Raw genomic sequence first — 24,731 nt, forward strand, 5'->3', positions numbered from 1 at the left:
AATGTATTCAACGATTCCAAAAGATAAGATAGACAAACATGTCATAGATTTCATTTACAAGCTGTTTGTTCTTCTCATCATATCTATAGAGGCTCCCCGCCCAACAGAGCACAATCTCATTGGCTGCTGAGTAAAATATCTTTCATTGGCTGTAGCGCAGAATAACTCTGGAAAAGAACGGTGTAGCTATGGCACGGCACATGCTAAGAATGCAGACACTTACAGACACACGTACAAACACGCGCACAAACGTGCAGTCATAATCAACCAAGTCACTCATTCAATCAGTTTCATTCCCAAGCAAGCTGTCAGGCCGCCATGTTGAGTAAATACTACCGTATTAATGCCTGTGTGTCAGTGAGGATGCGACTAATAAATGGATGACATTCAGTGAAGCCCAGACACGGAAAACAGCAAAATTGCACCGTCAATGTTAGCATGTCTGAGCCCCCTCACCTTCTTCCATCCTGACTTTCTTTCTCTCTCTCTCTCTCTGACGTGTTGACTTTCTTCTCCTCCTCTTCAGAAGCCACATGTAACAAGGCTTGTAAGGTTGGTGCAGCAACGAAAGAGAAAGCACAAGTGCTTTTCAAATAGACCCTGTCCAATCAAACGGCTAGTTGTGCTGAGTGGAGTGTCTACATAAAACTACAACATAGAAGAGACAATTTGAACTCTACCTTGAATCCCAACAGGAACAGGATGTTTGTGTGAGAGCAGCGTGATGTAGAAAGGATTTTGTCTGTATGAAACGCTTCCTTTGTCAGATACATTGGAAAGTACAGTGCATTGTTATTCTCCACATTGACAATATAAAGTTACTTTATTGCAACCAGCAATGAAGAATAAACACTCACTGCCTGAAATATTTCTTTTTTAGCTGTTATATCTCAAATAACACATCTTCATTTCTCTCAGTCAAACAGGATATCTTCACAAGGGACAAATATATTCTTTTTTTAAAATCTAATCTGTGTAGAATATAATGCATGTCTAAAAAATAAAAGCACACTCTAAGGAAAAATTGCACGTAACAACACTACAAGTTTCAGTCAATCGAGTCCACTGACGGTACAGCTGACTGTTGCCACAGTGGAGAGTAGAGGTGAGATCATCCACGTTAGCAGGGTTTTTCATTTTTCATGTCGATATTTCTGTGCAATGGAAGCAGGGCTGCAGAGGAGAGACACTGAAAGAAAGCGGGGAGCGTCTGACACGTCGGCATTGTGGCAAGGAGTGAAGAGAAAAAACACGTCCTCTCATGCCTCCTGCCCCCGGCCCCTCTCAGTGTGTCCCCATCCAGGCTCGGCTACAGAGCCCAGACATCTCGGCTGATGGATACGAAGCAGAGGTGTCCGTGATGATGGAGAGAATTAGGAAAACTAGAAAGCATTCCGGCTTTTAACAAACACACCCCTCCCCTCCCGTTGTCGAACAACTTTTTCTCTCAATCTGCGTCTGTCTGTCTGTCTGACTGTCTCTCTGTCTCTGTGTGTGTGTCTGTCTCTCAGTCTGCGTAGAGGATGAAGCCAGAGAAGGTGCTGTACTTGTTGTTGTTGCCTCCGTGGGCTTTGCCTCCATCCAGTTTGATGTAAACCTCGTCTCCTGCATCTAGGTGGAGGATGACGCTGTTAGAGGCGTAGTCGTAGTTCTGGTCGGCATCTTGGGCGATGGCGCTGGCACGTACCTTCAGGACCAGGGACAGACAGATAGACAGACATAAAAGAACAGGTAGGTCTATTAGCAACTGAACATTCAAAGGTCACTGGATTCAAGAATTTAGGAAATTCCTTCTTTCATACCAATCAGATCAAGACTTGGTTTTCACTGTTGTCATTCCCTGTCACTGTAAAAAATTTCAACATCAGCTCCAGTATCTCCAACACTCTGCATTTATTTCAATACAAATAATAAAACTGAGACAGTGATCTTAAAGAAAACAAAAGCCTTGAGGCCCATGTAGTGGTCCATGCAAACACTCTCTTTTTAATGTTTCTTTACACCTTATAAGTCCATGATCATGTCAGCGTGACATCATCATGTGATAGCATGCAAACAAAGCCACATTTTGCATTGCACTGTTACTTTGTGTTGAACGTGTAATTTAAGTTCTAATAATATTCTAGTAGTAATAAGTTCTCTTTCAGCTTTTGTTTGATGTCAATAAGTCAATTAAAAAAGGAAATATGATCATCTGAATTTACATAGAAATTAATTTTACACAAAGAGAAGTGTTCCATACTGCAGGGGTTCCCCAAAACAAATAAATCTCACCAAATGACCATGTTGTATTATAAATTTAAATGATTTCATGTATATATTTATAAAAAAATGGTTAAAATATACAATATGAAATCATTTTAATCTTATGACCTCTGCTCAGGGGGGTCCTGACCCCCACTTTAAGAACCACTGCCATAATGTACTGGACTGGCACTAGTAATTCTTTCATAATTTCAGCATTTTACATCTTTTTTGATAAAGAAAAAATATATATTTTTATAATCTGCTTCTCATTCATTCTGGAAAAAATGCACTCCTAGTAATTTAATTCTCTTTGCAATTGTGTTCAGAAAATATGTTTCAGTGGGAAAGTAAAAACAGGAAAAAAAAACTCCTATGTATATAATTGTATTTTTTTGCATTTAGCTTGATTTTGGCTCATGTATTATGTTTAATTTGCACTGTTTAGGAATCCTCACTCTTGGAATGCAAAAAAAAAAAAAAAAGCCATATTGTTCTCTGTGTACTTAACTTGGACATTGATTAGTGGACATAAAACACCTATGTATGTTTCTTTGTAAAAATAATCATTTTTGGCATGATTTATGTAACTTTCAGGGCTGTCAAAAGATGAAATGTTTTAATCCCAATTAATTTCAGGATTTCTGTTATTGATTGTGATTACCTTTTTAATTCCGTTTTAAAATGCCACTATTTTGCATTGAAAAAGGTTCTTGTCATCTTGGATACTGTCTTAAACTAAGTGTAATTGACATCCTTTTTGCATACAGACCTTCTTTGTGGATTGAATTGAACAAAAAAAGGTAAATGTTTGGTATTACAGGGTTCAGGTGACTTTTTGCTTTTCCACTGAGCTGTCTGTCAGCTGTAAACAGGGCAGTGATATAAACCATAACACTGACATTTGCTAGCTTTAGCCTTAGCTCAGTCAGTGCTTCTGTTGTAAATGAGATATTGCTATGGAAAACTTTTGCTTCATCGAGAGGCAGGATTAGTGACTGGATGGCTAAATGGATAGCTAATTTCATATTTCTGCTGAAATAAATTGGTATCTGGGTGCACAGTTGGCCCAGTGGTTAGGTTGCAACCCATATGCCGGTGGCCAGGGTTCAAGTCTGGCTGCTGCTCCTTTACCGCCTGTCACGCACCAAATCTGTAATCCCTGTTTCCAATTCTATCCACTGTCTTCCTCTATCATTAAAGGCATAAAACAACCACAAATAAATATTTAAATAAAATGAATTTATATTTTTATATTTAATGAAACAAAGATTAGAATATCCCATTTGGTATCTAATATTTTTTGTTTTTTCTTCAGTTACATTAGCTATTAACAAACAAACAAAAACAAGTCTGCTCAAAATTAGATTAAAACAGTATATCTTTTTTTGGTGCAATGAAAAGGCAGCTTTAAGAGTCCTTTTTATTAAATCAAAGTTCTGCTGTGCCACAAGAGAACAATGCATTAAAAAAGTTGCATGAAAGGAAAGTGATTCAGCTTGGTAAAACCTATAAATAAGCTTGATGTCTAAGTTCATGTTTTGAATCGAAATGTTTCAGAATAAACAAATCTCTGGATTCAACTGTGGTTTAACTGATATTTAACCTACAAGACCTGACATCTGGTCTGTCAAATCTTAGGTCAATCTCTGACCAGCAGATTTTGGTTTCGATCAAATCAGTGGTCTGACCTTCAAACTAAAGGTCTGAAGAGAAAGAAACTCTCAACAGAGCTGAGCAGAGCTTATAGTGGAGGAACTAACAAAGAAATCACAAAAGACAGGAGAGGTTAAGAGGAGTCATTAAGCCTGGATTATACTTCAGCATTGAATCTTTGCCGTACCTTTGCTGTGGTGGCCTTCAGTGTAAAGTGAGCTCTTTATACCTTTGCATTGATACGTGCACATAGCTCAATACTTGGCCTTCTCTCTGCTTGTTTGTGTACAAGAACCCATTAACTTAAACAGAGTGTATTATGTTAGAGCTGTTGATTATACTGCAGTTATTGCTTAGAAGAGAGAGGATCTACAGCTGCTGATGAAAGTCTCGTACCATTACTCAGAGAATGGTAGTCATCCAATGCTACCCAGCGGGCCAATCGCAGAGGGTCCTATCAACATGTATTTTTGAGGAGATGCATTCAAGGATACTCAGACCTACGCTAAGGTACAGATTCAACGCTGAAGTACAAATTAGGCACTAGAGTGATTTTGCAACATTTTAAACATTTACAGTGCATTCAGAAAATATTCAGACCCCCTTGCACTAAGGAGAGGCATCCGTCTAACCACTCTACTATAAAGCTCAGATAAGTGGAGGGCTGTAGTGATGTTACTCCTTCTGGAACCTCGTCCTGTCTCCACACAGGATCTCTGGAACTCAGTAGTGGTGACGATTGGGTCACATCTCTTGCTAAGGCCTTCGCCCCTGATTGCTCAGTTTGGCCGGGCAACCAGCCCCTGGAAGATTCCTGGTTGTGCCAGATCTCTCCCTCTGGCCACTGTTCTGCTCTGGGGAAACTGTAGTGCAGCAGAATTTTTTGCAGCCTTCCTCAGATCTGTGCCTTGCAACAATCCTGTATCTAATCTCTGCAGGCGTCTTTTGAACTTGTGGTTTTGGCTCTTATATGCAGTGTCAGTTGTAAAGCCTTTATATCATGTCCAATCAATTTAATTTGGTGTGAATTCAAGGTGTGGGAAAATCTCAGAATGATCAAAAGAAATGGGAGGAACCTGAGCTAAATTTCAAGTGTTTCTGCAAAGGATCTGAATATGTAAATGTGGTATTTCAGTTTTTTATTTTGAAAAATTTGCATTACATTTTGTTTTCACATCGTCTTTACAGGATACTGAGTGTAGATTAATGAGAAAAAAAATGATTTTATTCACTGTAGCATCAGGCTGCAGCATAAAACATTTCTAAGAAGTGAGACGGGTCTGTATACCTTCTGAATGCACTGTGTATTTTAAAACATGCAGACCAATGCAGACACATGTGTTTATTTGTGTGTCTCTGTGCATATGTGTACATGTGTATTCTGGCAGTCTGGCTATAGGACATTTGGAACCATTTCTAAATAACCTGTCCTGGCTAATTAAGACCTCCAGTACAAACATGCGCTCTCTCTCAGGGGAGGAAATGTAGCTGCTGTGCCAAATGGGCGCTGAAACAATAGCTGTGTTTTCAAGCATGAGTGCCTGTGTGTGTTTATTTGTGTGACTCACTGACTAATTGTGCACTTTATTGCAGAGAACGACAACCCTAAAAAGCTGTATCCGAACTTGCAATTTCTAAGACATGAAACGGTGTGTAGCCGCGTTTTTGCCAAATACAACTTAAACATAAGGAGAGTGAGTAGAAAATGACAGTATGTGAAAGCAGCACTGACATACAGTGAAGGTCATAGACTGTAGCCAGCACTGAGTGTCTGTCTTTGTGCCAAGCCAACACGACTAATTAAATGTGATCCTGCACAACAGTCATAAACCTTATACTCTACACAGAGCACTGCTGGGATACAGTATTCTTCTGTTTGGCTCTGAATTCCAGCACATGATATTTAATATAAAAAATAAACACACATCTGATTCAGCATAGCTTTCAGCTGTGTTGTTGTGCTTCAGTAGGAGGACAATTGAAAGAAGAATCACTGCTGCAGAGAAAGAGTTCGAACCTTTTTTAATTCTGTGGAGTGTTTTCTTTTTATTGAGACCTAGAGCCACCGGCATGCACAATGCACCACCTATGTTACCCACAATGCAATGCAGCTCCAAACACTTTGATCAGGTATTTGGGTTTGTATGCCAGTAGTGGCTAATGAAGCTTCAACACTGCAAAAACTCAAATCTTAGCCAATGTATTTGTCTGTTTTCTTGTAAAAATCATCCCATTACTCTTCCTTTAAGCCACAATCATCTGAAATAGTTCAAGATTTAGAAAGCAAAAATGAGGCATTGCTTCTAAATAAGAAGAAATATTTGCCAGGCAGGCAAGCGAAATTTACTTAAGTGTGTTGAAATTGGATGGATTTAGATAGTGTATGTTATTTTGCTTACCCCATTGTCAGATTTTATACTTGATATCCGGATTGCAGGCCTCATTTTTGTGCTTTATTTATTTAAAATTAGATTTTCATCTGAAATTAATCGTTCGAATGTAGCTCTGGTAATTGTGAAAGGATATTTGGTAGCACTTTAGTGGGCCCTGATAACCAAGTAATTTTACATTAAGTATAATAATCTTGTAGCTAAACAAGATTAAGGTCGTTATTACCATGAAATAAACTAGCATTTTAATGTGTTAATAACATGTCATATAAAGGAAGTATTGACTTTGAAATAATGTTTTATTTATCAGGTAATTCCTGGTAATATTGTGGCAATTCTCTGGTAGTATTTACACTATACCTTAAACCTAACCCTTGTAATATTGTGGAAAATTCTCTGGTATTAGGTTGTATTTTTCCCTTTTCCTAACCCTCTAACCTAACCCTAACTCTTGTAATATTGATACAATTCACTGGTGATAGGTGGTGTTTTATCCTTTATCCTAACCCTCTTACTCTAGCCCTTGTAATTTTGTGGCAATTTTTTGGTAATAAGGTGATATTTAACCCTAACTCTTACCCAAACCCTCTTTCTACTGTAGCATTTCTTTGGGAAAAGGTTGTATTTTGCCCTAACCTTACTACCCTAAACCTAACCCTCCTCATATGATGGCAGTTCTCTGATAATTAGGTGGTATTTTACCTCACACCTTTACCCTTACCCTAACCCTTGTAATGTTTTGAGAAATTGTCTGGTAATTAGGTGGTTTATACTTTTTATCCTAACCCTCTTACCCCAACTTTAACCCTGGTAATGTTGTGACAATTCTCTAATAATAGGTGGTATTTTATGGTTTACCCTAACCTTTGACCTAACCCCAACCTTTGCCCTAACTCTTGTACTATTGTAGCATTTCTTTAGGACAGGGGTGTCAAACTCAAGGCCTGGGGGCCAAATTCTGCCCATGGTGCAGTTTTACCCGGCCCACCAGATCATAAGATTTTTTTATTAGAACTGGCTCACCAGTATGAGGTCTGCAGATTTACTCCGGTATAAAAATGTAAACTTAACCTTGAGGATTTATAATACTCTTCCTGAGTCATAAAAATTAGAAAAAGTAAACAGTAAAAATGATTTGATACAAAGTCGGGAACATGGAGAATTTGTGTTGGGTTTTTTTTTCAATATTTTTAATTTTGCATCTCACAGTTATGACTAAAAGTTCTGGTTTTGACTTTTTGTTTCAAATTTTAACCGTTGCATCTCACAACTTTGATGTTTAATCTCATATTTTTACCTTTAAGATTCATAATTTTAAATCCTATTTTGACCTTTTAAAGTCATGATTATGATTTTTATCTCAGTTTTTTTCCCCTTTAAAGTCATAATTTTGACCTTCATCTCACGTTTTTGAACTTTTTCAACTCCTTACTTTGACTTTTAACTCATGATTTTTAATTTTATTTCATATTTGACTTTAAACTCATGAATTTCAAATTTTCTCTCATATTTTGACTGTTGAAAATCATGGTTTCAGCATTCTAGCTCATATTTTGCCTTTTAAAACATTATTTTGACTTTAGATGTCATGTTTTTACCTTTCAAACTTTTAAGTTTGACTTTTTATCTCAGATTTTGAGTTTTAACCATCATGTTGACCTTTTAATCTCAAAATCATTTAGGTTGACATTCAGTGGTTAAATATTGACCCTTGTTAGGCCCTCAGGTTAGATTCAGAATCTAGCCCCTGCTGTGATTGAGTTTGACACCCCTGCTTTAGGATTAGGTGGTATTTTACCATAAACCTAACACTCCAAATATTGTTGCAGTTCTATGGTAATAAGTGGTATTTCACCAAGGAATTTCTTAGAAATTACATGTAAAACTTCTTTAAAAGATGAAACCTTATATTTTGGCCCACCTAATTAAGGTGAGGCCTTCCTGAATTATTTTCAACATATTTTTAATGTCAGGGTTTGGGTAAAATACGAACGAATTACCAGAGTTCCCACAATATTATAAGGAATATAAAATTACTTGATAACTAATACATCAATACCAGGTGAATACTTTCTTAATAGTAACATATTTCTTATAACTTGTAAAATGCCAGCTTGTTAAAAGGCTATTACATTACTCTTGAGACATTCAGCATCATTTCTACATATTAGTATAAAATCATAAGGTAAATTGGACCCACTGAATAAGTGTCACTAGATATTTTGACTTGAAATTATACAAATTCATTTACTCAGATTTGTATTTTGCTGTAAAAGAAGCTCCTGCAAAGAGGTAGATGAGGAGTGTCAACATAAGTGTCATTCCACATCCCTAAAATTATATTGAAGATTTTTAGCCCAAACTAATGCTGATTCAAATGACATCACCCGAGGCAATTCACCAGCTCCCTCTGAAGCCTGAGGACTCTCCCTCATAGGCACACGGGTGTAAATAGACTTCAATCATGTTTATGACACATATGAACAAGCAAGTGGCTGCGTGAAATGAGCACAAACATACAGACATCCAAAAAAGGTTTTATGGTTGTTGTTCTTTTTTCTTCTAGTCTAGGACTTGCTCTCAGTAACACTTTCACAAGAATAAATTGGCCTCACTAGATTGTAGACAAATAGCCTGGGCTGCCTCAGTGCTTGTCTATAGAAGTCTGTTGTCTCTATTACAAGTAGTAAAGGACACCAGAGGGTTTCAAACTAAACTGAAAGAAGCTACATTAGCCCATAATGCATTGTTTGATTTAAGCTCTAATGGATGGGTTGGAGTACAAATTAAACATTAAAAATGTGTTTGTTCTCCAGCTGCATTTAGTTGGTGCTGTATCTCAGTGAGTCACTCAAAAAAGAGAGCGGGATCAGACCAACTTGAATAGAATGAAACTGAAAGAAAAGATTATTTTCTCCTGAGATACTGAAAAGGAAAGTACTGTACATGCTTTAAAGTAGCCACTGGTGAAATCAGCCAATTAGTCACTTAGTCTGGTCAGTGAGGTCGAATTGAATCAATATTTTACGTGCATTTGAAGTGTTGTCTCGTGGCTCATTATCGGGTCTCTAAAGTCTGCTCTGGCCCTTTCTTTGGCTCTGTATTTTGTCCACACAGCTTTAAATCTGAACTGGTATGGGATAGATGGACCAACTGGCAGCGTATGGAGTGCCTGATAATTAGTCAGCCTATATGAGGAGGACACACAACATGCAGGGATTGTGACAGATGGGAGAGGAGACCAGAGTCTGAGTGAGAGCATGTTCTTCTCTGGTGTTTATTTAGATTAGTTTTTGTTTTTGTTTTTTTTTTTCATTGTTTTAGTATTCATACCCAGGGGGGATTGCACTGTCAATCATAGTGTTAAGTATTGCACTGTTTTCTATGGAGGTTTTTTCTCTGATAATCCACAGCCATGATCAGCTCACCCCTCGCTGACTTTTTAACAGGCCATATATTAAATGCTGTGCAGAGGCGTTTTAAAATGGCTAATGTAGCTGATATTTAGTTGTTTACAGCACACGATAGGAGGAAAACACAGTAAGTGTTAGTTAAGCAAATTCTTCTAGAATTTTTTTGCGTGGTAAAAGAGTTGCAAAGCTGTGATAGAGCCCAACTGTAATATTCCTGAAGAGAAATGCTTGAGAGTCTTAAGTGCTTCTCTGAGCAACACAATGACAGAGACAGACGCACACTAGAGGCTAGGGCCAGCCTTTACTCCAGCACTACTGTAAAAGCATTTAAACGGTGAGGTGTCATGTCTGTGACACCTTTTTTGAACCCAGTAAACCTACTATACAGCTTTTCATTAGACATCATCTCTTCACAACATTTCTCTGGAGCGACGTTTCCACAAATATCTTTCATAAAAATCCATGATTCTCTGTAATCCTGGCTGACATGGACAACTGCTCAGCGGATGTTTTTCAGGATTCAGTCGAACATGGACTATCGAGCATTCCTCAAAAGTTAACCCACACTGAAATGTTGAATTTTAATTACCTTCAGCCTGACTCTGTTTGTGCGTTTGTGTTTTTAGCCATGAGCCAATATTCTGACATAGTTTTTTTCCGTCTTGCAATCGATCAGACACTCAATTCTTCAAATGTTTTTAAAGGGAGGACTGTTCTTCAGCTCGGTGCATTGAATGATGGGAGCAGAAAGTAGCAAGGCTGGCACTCTTTCTTAACAATATTGTCAATAATTTTAAAAAGACTCAGTTTTCTAAAGAAGATGAAACACAAAGAAGAACAAAACTTCCATGAGCATTTAGATAAATCTTAAAGAATGTCGAGCATGGCCTTCCACAGGCTGAAAAAGAGCCACTCAGACTTGTTCAAATCCAACTGCCTGTGAAAGTCACGTTGATGTGACATGTGCGTCATCTATAAGGGCTAATCTGGATAATGAAATTCTGAGGAGATGTTTTAAGATACAGGAGTGATATATGGAACATTCAACATTTTTTTATTGTTTATCCTCTTGATTAAATCTAGCGCAGCTCATATCGATGTGCAAACAAAGCCTCCTGTACCGACGCTGCGATGCCGCCGTCCAGTGCATATTAATATGGTATGATGTGCCCCAAGCGTGCAAAGTCAACAACATCCTATTAGAGGGTTACAGCTCTGAGTTTGTGCTGGAGAGGGTGACAAGGGTTCAAGAGGATTTGTCAGCTGGGATTTTAATGAAACTTTATTTAAATATTTACACTCAAAGTATTCACATAGAACCTGAGAACCCTCGGCAAAGTCACAGATGTGTAATATAGCTTAAATTATTCCCTTCATCTGCTCTTTAAGGGGCTAAATTTAAATCAGCTTCATTTTCCCGATTGATGTGGAGGGGAAGGGGAGCAATACAAATGAAACCAAATATAACCTTTTTTTCTTTCACAAGACAAAAAATGAGCAAAGCCCTGGTGAAAGCAAAGTTCCCAGAAATCCTTCTACTTCCTCCACAATGATATTTTTGTTTTGTTTTGTTTCTCTGCTCTAATGGTTTTTATCCCCTTCTGAGACTATAACTGCCGCAGTCTAGGCCTCCTTCGTTTGCTTCCAATGATAAGCACGCATGAATAAAACCTCTCACTGTTTTTGAAATAATGATCAGGGAGCTCGTGTCAGAGCTTTTTTTTTTTTTTTTTGTCTCCCATGCACACAAGGAACTTGTTAGGCAGATATGAGCCAGAGGTTCAATTCCCGGGAATGGCAGATGTGTAGCGAGGAGATGAGCAGGACAAACAGCCAACTGGCAGTGCGTGACCTTGACACCCAATATGTAGAGGAAGTTTGACAAGACAAACAAAGCGTGAGGCTGTGAGCGCCGACTCCAGCGATGCTAAATGAGGTGTCGTGCCATGTTGTCTTCCTCATGGCTGCTCGCGCATGTTTGCATCCGTCACTTCGTCAATGTGATGGCTTTGATTGAATAATATTCTAAGTGGAGACGCAGAAAAATCAGGGCTGCACTTCAGCTTAATAGATGACGCGTGCCTGGGAATGTAAAGTGTGGATTCTCTTATCTTGGGAATGTGTAAGGTCACAGTTATTAATGATAATGATCTTTTTTATGTGACTTTTATTTATGGTACATAACTGCATTTATATAAATTGCTTTCTTTTACAGTGTTGTCTCAGCTAAGTCATCTGATTGGACAATAGGCCTTCCTTAAGTGCTGATAAACAGTACAACAATGCTGGGAATCATTATGTCACATTTTCCCAGCTGAAGGGATATATTGATCAAACATCTACCTCCACATACCATCAACACATCTGTCAACAGACTCGTATATCCCTGCATGGGTTCAGATAACGGCAAATGATATGAATTAGCTGCTCTACTGATTCTTGTTAACAAGTAAGGAGTGTAGAAGATGTGTCGCATTCATCCATTTTTTGTCAAGTTTCTGTGCTTGAGTTGTCAAAGCTAAATGAAGTGTCAAATGAGCAATAGGTAGCTATTGGTTGCATGAAAGCCACATCATGTGTAGCCCAGTTGGAAGAAGGTAATAGCGCATCTAAGGTTGTAGAAGCAGCTGCTGTGTTTAAAATGTTTAAATAAAGTAAGTGATAGAATCAAGAACCTAAAAAACACTTTGCCTGGTCATGATCAAATCAGTAGTTCATTAGTGAAAGAGGTATCAAACTAAATTCTGGAGCCCCAAAAGAGTTTAAAAAAGCAGCTTTATATCTTTATTTAAAACCTGTGACCAATGCAACTTTATCAACTCTCATCTATTTAACCATGTTTTTCAAAAATTCTTTATGTTAATTTATAATAGAATTGTAACTTATTTACAAGAAAATAGCATCATATTGGAACATCAATATGGATTTAGAAAGGACTAGTCATATGGCACTTTAACAGCTAATAGACAGGCAGCTGTAAACATTACACAAATACATATTGTCTAAGAAGTATGACACAGTCAGCCATAAAATTTTGTTTGCTACGACAATACTACAGTTCCCAAGGTGACACGCTTAAGTGATTAACCAGTTATATGACTGAAAGAGAACTTTATGTACACTGTAAAACCAAACAAGTTAAACATACTCAAAATATTTGTTTACACTGATTATGTTAACATTTTGAAGTTGTGGAAATACATTTCTGAGTCAACTCAAGTTAAAATATATAATTTACACTACAATCCCTGATGAATCAACAGAAATGATTACATAAAAAAAAACAGTTTTATTTAGTAGCACGCAATACAAGTCAAAACCACATGTTTAAATATTTTTGAAAATGTTCGTCATCCACTGAAATATTCCTTTATTTCTACATTACTTTGATTTTAAATACTTGTGCTACTTAAAGGGCTACCTTAGTGAGTACAAGTGTCATTAAGTGAAAGGTGCACACTGAAATCCTCTTCCATCATGTTCAGCATACCATCCTTTATATACTGTGGTTGTTCCCCACAGGAAGGGCTTCTCTAACTTAGTGGGTAATTTCAGGCATGGTGCAAAAGTGTCTAATGACCAAAGGCTTTCAGGGAAAATTATGCAGATTAAGGTGTAAGGAAATAGTTTGAGTGCAATAAGAAAAATACTTCCTTGTGATTGAGTATTGTTAACTTTAAACTAAATACACATCCTTTCAATTCAGAAAATACATCTGAAATAGCTGTTTTGTACTTTAAACAACCTCCAAATATCAGTCCTACAATGAAAACAGAAGGTGTAGTTTGCCCAGAAAGTACTCTCACAAAGTTTGTTTACTTTCTTTACCACATTAAGGACTGTCTTCATGGGCAGACCTTCTCTAACTGACTCAGTAACTTAACTCATGGTTCAAAAGTGTCTAAGGCATTCTGGGAAAACTATACTATTGAGGGATGATTGTCAAATCATTTGAGTGCAATGACACAAAAATGCTTTAAAAACTTAAAAATGTGTTCAATCTACCAGGGACTACAGATGGGAATTAGCCCATGGCTACAATCTGGCACATTTACATGTCCATGTTCATTAATATGCGCTGTCACCTTTGATGAATAAATAAATCAACTCAGAAAAATTGAGTTCAAATTGCAATTTTGGATTCTTAAGTTAACACAACTCATTTTTTTAACAGCCTTTTACTGTTCCCTGATGACTTTATCTCACAGTGACTCCCTAGTAAATAATATGAATGATGAACTGGCAAGAGTTGCAAAATGGTTTAAACTAGAACTCTTATTAAGTATTAAAAGGTCAAACTTTATAGTATTTGCAGGGGTAGACAGGATGTATGACAAGGATTATGTCAGAGTGTCAATAGAGGGAAATGAAATTTCTGTAACAATTGTTTTAAAGGGGTATGCATAAGACTGACATGACACCTCTCATCCACATGAAGGAGGCTTTATGAACGTTTATGAATGTTGTTTTTCATGTCATTCGGTCAAGTATGTCACCTTTAATGCAATAAATTAAGATTACCCACTTCCTCATACACCACTACACCACTGGACGTCCCATATCAAGGGAGGAAGTTTTCAGTGTACCTTGCACTCTGTCTGGTTGTCCTGCAGCTTTGTTTCATGGATCAAATAATGTCATCTTTGCATTAAAGGTGACATAATTGACCGAATAGCACTAAACAACATTCATACTGTTCATAAAGCTTTCCTCATACCCCTTCAAATAAAGTGTTACCTACATTTCTCAAGTATCCCATATTAGATTTTAAGGTATTCAAGGGGATGAGGAGTTAAATCTGAAATATCACATTCATTTTTTCCAGAAAAAAAATTGTAAAGTCATCGGGGATCATCTGCAAACTTTGGCATTTTGATCTTGTATTATTCTATGATTTATTACTATTTGATTCATGGCAGAATTTTCTGAGCACTTACCCATTTGACTGTATAAAAATTTCTGCAAAAATGTTTTGTAAGATTGACAACTTTCTCTTAATCAACAAAAGCTTCTGCCCCCTCTTCAAACCTATAAAGTAATCCTATATATGTGCAATTAAATAAATAAATGGTGATGTTATAAGAGTTTCTCTTTAACAAAACTGTAAGTTAATACTTATTTATTAAAGCCACAACAATCTGAAGTATTATCTATTGTGTCTGGTGTTTTTCTCACCAGGACGCTGATCCCACTCAAGGCTTTGTCGCTGTGACAAGGGCGCGTCTCGCAGCTTCCCTGACAGGGATTTGTTGACTTGATGTTGAGCCTCTACTTTGGATCAACGAGTCTATTGGTCCTCCTTGAATCAAAGTCTACTGCCGTCTAATTGTGTTTGAACATTCCAGCCGTGAACTGCATGCTTAATAGCAGCTTAGAAAGTCTGCCACAGCTTTTGAGCCCGGTCCAATATTTTCACTGCGGCACACACACAGACACGCGGGATGACGGAGAGATATTCAGATGAATTTCAGTAAAGGCGTACACACTGGAGATGCAGTTTTACAGGAAAAACTAGAACAAGAAGCACTGGAAGGGTTTAGGGAGTATTGTAGTGTCAGAAAGTATTGCGTGTCCCGTGTGTTGCAGGTTTATGTGTCGGAGGAATCTAACTCAAAACATGATAAAAGGAAGGAAGTGGTAACAGGAGATTTGCCATCTGTCAAAAGAGAGTAAAAAAGTGATCCTGATTTAATTCACCAGCTGCTCTCTTTGTACCTGCTCAGCTCCCTTTGAAATGGCACAAACTGAACTCTGTTTATGAAAATGCTTCCCTTAATGCTAAAGGTGAGTCTGAGTCAGACTTGTATTTATTGGTTCTTAGGTGATACTTCTGATCCAGACACTGGAAACCTTTAAGAGGCCAGAATGACCGTATTCAGACGTGGCAACAAAAAGGGATGAAATCAGGAGTGCTGAAAGAGGCCTGTCAGAAACGAGGTGGAAATAAGAGGCATCAACTTTGACCTGCAATCCATCTTCGTCTTTCTTTCTTGGGGAGACTCATCTCACTCAGTTAATTACTGGGATTTACTGCGCTGTGCGCCTCCAGTACGGAGACCAGCAAGCAGCATTGTCTGCAAAGACTTTCACTGCAAAATGTTCAACCTTTTGTTCCACTAAGCCTGTTTTTTTATTCCAGGGTGCTTCCTAGTAACCCTGAGGCAGTGCGAATTTTCTTCCTTTCTTAATAAATAACCCTCAAATGAGTTAGCAATGAGAGAGAGGCAGAATTTCAGCTCTACTATGACATCAGTTTTCGCACAGCAGTCCATTCATCGTCTTTCTGGGGCAAATGATGCCTTACCCATGCTCATTTTAAGGGAGGGGGTAGAGCCAGAGGTGTTAAACACATTGAGTTATGTCGCAGGCTGTGAGTCATTTAAAGCCATTGACTTGCTGCTTTCCCATGAAGAGGGAGAGGATAATTGTGGGTATCACTGAGAACTGGATCTGTTGGACGGCTAAATGTCAGGGGCGTGGGGAGAGGCGGGGAGAGAGATGTTTGCATAAGAGGGCCGGGGGCACTTGTCTATCTCCCATATGGCCCTCATTATAATGAAGAAGCCTTGTGAGTCAACAGCATAGCATCCTTGAGTCAGGCAGCCACAGGAGACAATACATAGCCTATTTTAAACCGTATGTTTTCGCTCTCACTAAACACAAGACATTATAGCAGAATTTCATGAGCTGCTTAATCTGAAATGCCAGGGCGGGGAGTTTGAGTGTCCACTCCTGGCCTCTAACAGCCTTCTGTCTGAGGCTCAGTGTTTTAAAGTCACAGAATTATTAAAGACAAGTAACGGAGAAGTTTCAAACTTCAACCGTAAGTGATAGATTTTCCTCCGTGGGCTTCCAGATGATGGCCTGATGTCATCTTGACATTTCCAATCTGGGTGGTATTTCCTAACAACATGGGCCAATCTTGGTTTGATAGCCCTCGCACCTAATTAGAGCAGCTCTAATGTTCCACTCGGCAGAGTGTCAAATCCAATGTCCAATTACACCACAGATCAAGGCCAAAGGTCCGCCTCCACTACCTCTGTGGCTGATTATGGAAGAAATGCCATGGGATGCATCGCACAGGAAGTAACGGGTCCGACAGAATAAAAGGGAAAAAATGCACATGCATCCACGCATACACACATAAGGGGATCAATACCACAGGCGAGGAGGCCGAGGGACTGAGGGTGGCTCTCTGTCTGTTTGAGACAGAGTCTCTCTGTTACAGCCTGCACTTACACAGAGGCCTCTCAGTGCTGGACTCACAGCACGATGAAGACTAGCAGGTCTGAACATTCCCAGAATGTTAAAATCAATCAAGTCCAAGTTTTGCTGTATCTGCATGTGGATACCTCCTGTTTGTAGGGCCAATCACATTTTATTTTTTAATTATTAGACTGAACACTAACAAATCAATCTAGACAACAGCTGAAGCAATTGAATGGCAGATCTCTTAGTTATTCACACCTTTCTTTGGAGCTTAAAGTTTGTCAATAACTAAATCAAACAGAGCAGACCCTCATCCAGATGGCTCTGCTCCAGTGTTTAATGTTAGGATTGACACCACATGCTAAACACAATGTGTGGATTTCACCAGTGGAGGACTTGGCAGTTTTGGGGCCCAAGGCGAATACAGGCATAGGGGCCCTCCATCTCTATTGTTCCCCCCATTTTACATTCCTATGACAGAATGAGTTACTTAAAAACGTATTCTTTTAATCACACAGCAATTATTTAGAGATGTCTGGGATTAAAAACTCAAAAAACAGTTAAACAAATGCACTCACTAGAAACTCATGATGTGTCATTTGTGAACAAGCCAGCACAAGGAGGTGGCTCTTTTACAATATCTGAATCCCATTTTAGAACCTTTTGATATCATTATTATTATCATTATCAACGTATATTTTCTGTGTGTTATTTGATTGATTAGTAGGGATGATATTTTCTCTATACTACTCTACCACAGGCACACCACACAGGAACACGAGGTTGATGGTGTAACATAAATGTTTCGATCCAGCAAATTCATTGTGTCTTTTTGTTCTGAATGTTTATCTTGTGTTTCTTTTTTTTTTTTTTTTTTTCAGCCTGATGGACCTGACAGGTCCATCAGGCTGACCCCGCCTGGAAAGAACGGCATACAAGGACACGTCACAGCGGTCACGTGATGCTTCTGAGGAAGACTGCAGAAGACACTTGAAACATATCAAGGTAAAAAAGACATCTCCTACAATTAGTTGTCTGAATAAAAGAAACACAAGATAAATATTGATGTTTTGCATCAGGTGTGTCAAACAGCCCAGCCAGTGGAGCCATAATGTACAGAATATACTGAAATAATACTTAAGAGATATTTTCAGAGGTAATATTTACTGAGCTGAGCCAAATGACTCGAATCACTAAAAAGAGCCCAAATTCCCATCACTAATAGAAACTATAAAAATTTAATTTTCTGCATTTCTTTGATCTTATAGTCTTATATATTTCATTCCTTACTTATTTTTGCAGTCTTCTAATGCTTTCAATATTTTGTTCATATATGTTATTTAATTCAGTCACTCTTGTATTATATTTTCCCATTTTATTGCAACATGGATATACAGTTTTACCTGGTGGAGAAGGCCCTGCTGAAAAGCTTCTCCCTGGGTTAGTCAAGCAGCATGTTTTGACTTTCCAGGGAGCACATGGCCAGAAACCCCCATGTGAATAGACAGATTTATGATGATGTGTACTGAATACAGTGAAATTAGTTCAAAAGCAATTAATCCGTAGTAGCTTGAATCTCAATATTAGGGTGCAACAAGCGAATGCTATAAAGGGGGAGGCTGGGGTGGAGGAGGTTAAGATTTGCTAGCAACCGATTGGGGCTTCAGCATTCATGCAAGCAGGGATTAGTGAGAAGTACGTCATGTTTAAATGGACCACTGTGTCAGGAGACAGAGCTGTGATTGGCTGTGGAAGCAGGGAGGCAATAATTAGGATCAGCTGGCCATCAGCTGACCATGGCTGGGCGTATGACTATCATGTTCTTCATGAACTAATCCTGAGCTTCATTTATTGGTGTGTTGTAGCTTAGAAACTTAATGGAGCCGTTGCCACATCTCATCATTTTCTAATTTGATGCAGCACAAGCCAGAAATGACTGTTTAGACATCTATTTGGAGACTCTAAATGGGCATCTGGTAACCAAATGACACCATAGCTTTATGAATACTAACTTTGCATGTTTATTTCAATAAATAAAATGAATTTATTCAAAGAAAAATACATAATTGTGCCATTTTTTATTTCTTTTTCCTTTTTGGTCAGTTTTCCAACTAAAACCCCTCAAACAGAGGCCAGCATTACTCAGCCAAAACCAATCACAGGATCATGTGGATGTGTTTGATTTGTTCCTTAGAGTCTCTGAGACTCAGAGGGTCCATCCATCCATCTATTTTCTACTCTGCTTATGCCATTAGGGGTTGCAGGAGGGCTGGAGCCTATCCCAGCTGTCATTGGACGAGAGGTGGAGTACGCCCTGGATTGGTCACCAGTCAATCGCAAGGCTGACATATAGAGATAAACAACCAGACATGCCGACACTCAAACCTACGGCCAATTTAAAGTCACCAATTAACCTAATGAGCATGTTTTTGGTGGTGGGAGGAAGCCGGAGTATCCGGAGAGAACCTGTGCACAGGGAAAACATGAGAACTCCTCAGAGAGGGTGAACTTTCCTAAAAAAAAGAAACGCACCTGCCAGGAATGACTAACAGAAAACCAAGCGAACAATATGTCAGTATTTTTGTAATCTTTTATCAATGAGTTAGTGCGTTTTTGGGAGTAATGTTTGTTGCACCCTTTGTTAGATTTGTACTGATTTTCAGAGTACAACGACAGGGAAGGCACTCAGCATATAGCATGAGTTTGCTTTTTTCCTGTCTTTTCCCCACACTAAAGGGCTAGTTTCTGTTTCTGTACATCTGTGAGATGTTACTGCTGGACTTTGTTAGAATCTTGAGATTCTCCTCTTTCCAACAGTCTACAACATTGATAAGTTTTCTTCAAATTTCTTATTTTAAATGAGGGTGTTAAACCCTATAAATTCCATATGGCCAGAAGGCTAAGTTATTTATGACTACATTTACCTTATGGTAAAACCCGCCTCTGTATTTCACTGTAAAAGGACATGACACTGGCTAGAAACTAAATGTAAAAGGAGGCTATATTCTGTTGCTTGGATAATGCAGTCAATCATTTAAGAGAAATGAAGAAACTGATGGCACTGCGTGTCTGCCAGTTTATTGCGTCGTTCTGCAGTATCACTATTTTTATTTTGAAAAACTTTTCCATAACAGCAGAAAACTTTCTGCTCCTTTTTAAAAGTGAGCTCCTGTAGACCTGACATAGAGGAGAGATGGAGGGCAGAGCACAGTTGGGGTGGGCTGGGAGGGTGGGGCTGGGTGTGAGGGTGGCAAGCATTTGCGTGTGCGTGCCTGCGTGTGTGTTTATGTGTGTGAGCAGGAGGCTGCAGCAGTAATTGCTGGGGAAAAGGCATGTGCACGAAGGACGTTGAAGCTTATTAAAGGAGGAGACAGAGTGATTATTCACTATGGTCCTCCTGAGAGACTGACGCTGAAGTCATTGCTTTTAATTAACTCTGAAACGGTTTTGCGGATTAATAACAATATTAAGAGGGGAGCGGAGAGGAGAAGCGCAAACACATCCTGGATCTGCTTCAAGCTTTTTAATTACAATTAAATAGACAAGATGGCACAATAGCACAATAACTATGTCTTTTATGTCCCTACTTCCACCCCTTTCTACCTCATTTAGTGAATTTGTCTTCATTGTGTCTCTCAGGATGCGTCCAACTCAAGTTCAAGCGCTGCATTGATTTACTGGAGAGGGGAGGATTGGTTGGAATATTTGGCATGCCAGTAAGAGAAGAGGCATAAAAAGTGAGAGAAGAGAAAAGTTGGATTGCAGGTAAAGTATGCGGAGCTGAAAATAGATTTCTTATTTGTTTGTTTACCTGCACTTTTTGGTCTAGCTTGAAAGTGTCAAAGTCCTGGGGACAGAGTTGGGTTTCTTGCTGTCATATAAAAGTTGAAATGGATAAAGAGTGGATATAGATGTTATACACAGCTTGTAAGAACCCCTGGAGTGGGAGGAGCAAAGGCAGCCATGCTGCGGCACTGCGGGGCCTGGAAACGCGCCGATTTCCTAAAGCCAAAAGATGATAAAATACTAGTATTGTGTAGAATCCCCTGGCCTCCCCTGTCCCAGCTCTCTGTGTAGCTTTTTGCCGCCTTAATGAGCTGAGTAAAGCACCAATGTTTCTCTTGGAGCCCCAGTTTGACTCTCAGCACTTCATCAATGATGTAGCATAAGTTTGCCGAGCATTTATAACCATTCACAGTCATTTACACAGACCGGGGCTCGGGGGCCTTTTTCATCACAAAGCTAATAAACACTACAGCCAAAAGACTGTGTGTTTATGTAAAAGCAGTGCATAGGACAGAAGCAGTTACCACTTTATAAACATTACACAGGTCTCTGGAGAGGAACACTGTGCGTCTAACTTAAGTATCTCCACACCCTCCTCTTGGGAGCACAATGAAGCGGTAACAGAAGGCGTTTTATAGCAACATATGTTCCTCTTCCCCAATTATATATCAATGCTATTCAGCCCACCCATAAACATTACTGTTGAGTGAGACATTATATATAGAGTGCTGTTCTCCTTTTCTTGCTGGGTGTGCTCTTGGCGAGGGGTCAGAAATTTCACCTCCAGCATGCCTTGGTGAGACTGCAGGTTCACTGCACAGAGAGGATGCCAACTATCACTTTATCTCCAGCATGCATATCAGCGTCTCAGCACTTTTACTGTACTACAACAGCTGTCTGCTTTGTTAGAAGAGTGTTTAAAGACTGACATGAATTTACTTTAAAGTATGAAAACATTAAATGGAGTCAGTCCACAGCGGGCAGCCGTAAAGCAGGTCAGAGGATTCTGGGCCATGATGTGACAAGACTATCAGAGGATCAGATTTGGTGAATTTATGTATTATTAATCTCATGGAAGTGTTTCAGACTGTGGTGAAAGGTGATGGTGGATCAGAAACTTCATAAATTAGGCTATAAATAAAACATTCTCTGGGACTTCTGATCACTTATAAGGAAAAATCTGTCACTTGATGCATTTATCATAGCAAAACTGTGCCTCCATGCCTAATTCACTTTGAGCAGAGATTTGTTAACCCACAAATAAAGTGCAGCTGAGCCTGCAGAGAAATATGACATTGTGTGAAATGCATTAGGATATTTGAAACACTCTTTAAGGCCTGATTTAAATAAAGCAAATATTAAAAAGTTTTGATGCTGCAAGTTCTGCAAGATCCAAAGAATTTATCAACATTAATAAAATCTACTTTTTCACGCGACTAGCAGCCACTAGAAATAGTTTCAGCCGCAAACACAGCATTCATCTGCAATAACCGTAGGCTTGTATATCATCCCCTCTTTTTAACAGGGGAAACATATTTGGGAGCTGCTTTGAGGAGAGGAGATCTGACGGCTGATCGGAAGGCTGCAAACTCCACCGGCGCACATTACCGACCTGAGAAGACCCTCCGGGGCGCGAAATAAAATTAAAGCCCCATTAAAACGATGCATCAAAGAAGCCGAGAATAGAGCATGGAGACGTCCTAATGTGTTTAACATGACTGAGGAGGCAGACGGGCGCAGCGGCGGACAGACAGCGGCATCCGGTGGGCTTGTAATAATAATATGTGGTCCATGTTTATTTCTCCTCCTTTATGGTCCTTAAGTGAAGCACGCGGAGTCCAAAGTTACGTGGGTGCATTTTATCATGAAGGAGTGTATTATGGTGTGCGCATTTTTACCTTATAATAACACGACACAATAAAACAATAAGCGAATTGTTTAAATTACGTAAAAAATGTAGCATGAAGCTCCTACAATTCCTACTCCTGCTTTTTTTTTACTCTAACATGCCGAAACAAACAAATACCGCGGGATAAATCCAAATTTAAACAAAACAAAGCATTAAATCAGCGTCTGATGCGTAAAGATCGGCGCGCGCCACGCTCAGCTGACCGTCCTCTGCGTGTCGGGACTCGGCAAAGTCAGGACGCATCACGCACAGAGGGGACGCGGGATGCCACCAGTCAACACGTCTTTATCTCCGGGCGCTCTCGGTGCCACAGCTGTGCGCTCTGGGCTTTGTAGGCGCACGGCGGACGCGCGAGCTTGTGCCTCACAATGTCACTTTTTATTCTCTGGCTTTTTTGGAAAAAAAAAAAAAAAATAGATCGTGGGATTTTAATAGAGGTCTTCTCAGAGGCAGCAGGGAACAGGAGGAGAAATTCACAGTTGTGTTCATACTGAAAGTGAGAAAAAGTTTGACAGCACTAACCTGGCCGTTTTTGCAGAGGTCTGCCCACATGCTGGTGCCATCCCCTCCTCTCATGAGCACATGGTAGATGAAGAAGTACGTGCCAGGGATGCTGCAGATGAACTTGCCCGAGATGCCATCATAGTTGTTGCCCAGGTTGGTGACCACGTCATCAAACTTGAGGATCTCGTAGCCTTCGTGGGGGTTCTTAAGCCCTGCATAGAAGGCCACCCTAGGTACTGTACTGTAGGTGGCTGTGCTGATAGCTCCATTCCCCCCCAGACCCAAAATCCCAGTCCTCCCTTGATCCCCTCTGTCACCAGGAGGCCCTGCAGGTCCTGGTGGCCCTGGTTCTCCTGGTGGCCCCGGTGGACCAGGCTTACCCGGCCGTCCAGGCTTCCCCTGCGGGCCCTGCAGTAAGGTGGAGGGTGGAAGCACGTTGCTGTGGTCGCTCAGCGCCTCCGCCTCTGCTTGGAGCCCGGTGGAGCTGGTACTGCTAGCCGGGGTGCCCTTGTTCAGGTAGGGGTCACACACCATCCGACAGGTGCCCAGCATCTCATAGTGACTGGCATCTGTTCCCACAGAGCTGACGAGCACCGGGATGAGGACCACCAGCACCAGGACCAGCATAACCCCTACGGCAGCCGCCACCAGGGTCTTCCTCCCGATGCTGAGTCGGGGAAGGGGCTGCGCTGCCAGCGTGGGTCTCCCGGGGGCGGAAATGGTGACTGCTGGGTGTGGGGAGCCTGTCACCGAGGAAAGGGACCCACAGATCCCGAGAAGAGTTGTAAGAAGACCGCCGGCAAGTGTGTGAGGGCGAGACGAAGACCCACATACACTTGATCCTTCTCTGTGCTCTGCTCAGACACTCTGAAGACGGCGAGCAGTCACTCACACATGCATGAGGAGCTAATGAAAGCCAAGCAAACACAGGAAGACATCCAGCTCGTACTTACAAACACAATCTGACTTGTGAGAAGATGCAACAAGGATGCAGAGGAGCCCAGAGGAGGGGAGTGAGAGACAGAGGGAGCGAGACAGAGCGAGAGAGAGAGAGAGAGAGAGAGAGAGAGGAAGAGAGAGAGAGAGAAGATGAGTGGGTGAGTGTGAGAGATACAGAGCAGCCACTGGATCTTTGTGTGTATGTGTGGGGAGTTTGTGGTGCCGGATTCTCAGCCTTGGCTTTTTATACAGCAGGAGCACCAAAACCCCCTCCTCCTCCCCATCAAGTGAGAGCTTGGTGTGGCAACGTCCCCTCTCCCTCTCTCTTTGGCTCACTCAGAGGAAGGACTCTCATCACATTGCATTTTTTTCTACTACTCTCCTGAGCCACCGAAGACCCAGCGCAACCTCCCTCAGACCATCTCGCTCCCATCCCTCTCTTTCCTCCCCTCCTTTTTCTCCCCTTACTTTTGATGGTGTTTCTCACTCCCTTGCTTTCTCTCCTCTCTCTTATCAGCATCCAGCCTCTAAAAATAAAGATGGAGCTGTGCAAAGACAACCTTTTTTTTTCTCTTTTCCTGGAGGTGGGTTCTAGAGATTCATGCATATATGTGCATACACACAAGAAAACACTTAAATATTTCTCTGCCAGAAAATTATCACAGCTTCTCAAATATATAA

The 24,731-nt window shown here is 40.1% G+C and overlaps 1 protein-coding gene across 1 annotated transcript; it reads right to left on the minus strand.

The window, feature by feature from the left end:
* Positions 1-332: 332 nt before the first annotated feature.
* On the minus strand, positions 333-23,965 carry LOC121503597 (C1q-related factor). The gene is made up of 2 exons (XM_041778076.1): positions 23,130-23,965; positions 333-1,687 (listed from the first exon to the last, which is right to left on the minus strand). Exons 1-2 carry the CDS (start codon positions 23,736-23,738, stop codon positions 1,508-1,510), a joined length of 789 nt encoding a protein of 262 aa, XP_041634010.1. The 5' UTR covers positions 23,739-23,965; the 3' UTR covers positions 333-1,507.
* Between the last annotated feature and the right edge of the window lie 766 nt (positions 23,966-24,731).

This window comes from Cheilinus undulatus, linkage group 21 (assembly GCF_018320785.1).
Source record: "Cheilinus undulatus linkage group 21, ASM1832078v1, whole genome shotgun sequence".
Classification (NCBI taxonomy): Eukaryota; Metazoa; Chordata; class Actinopteri; order Labriformes; family Labridae; genus Cheilinus; species Cheilinus undulatus.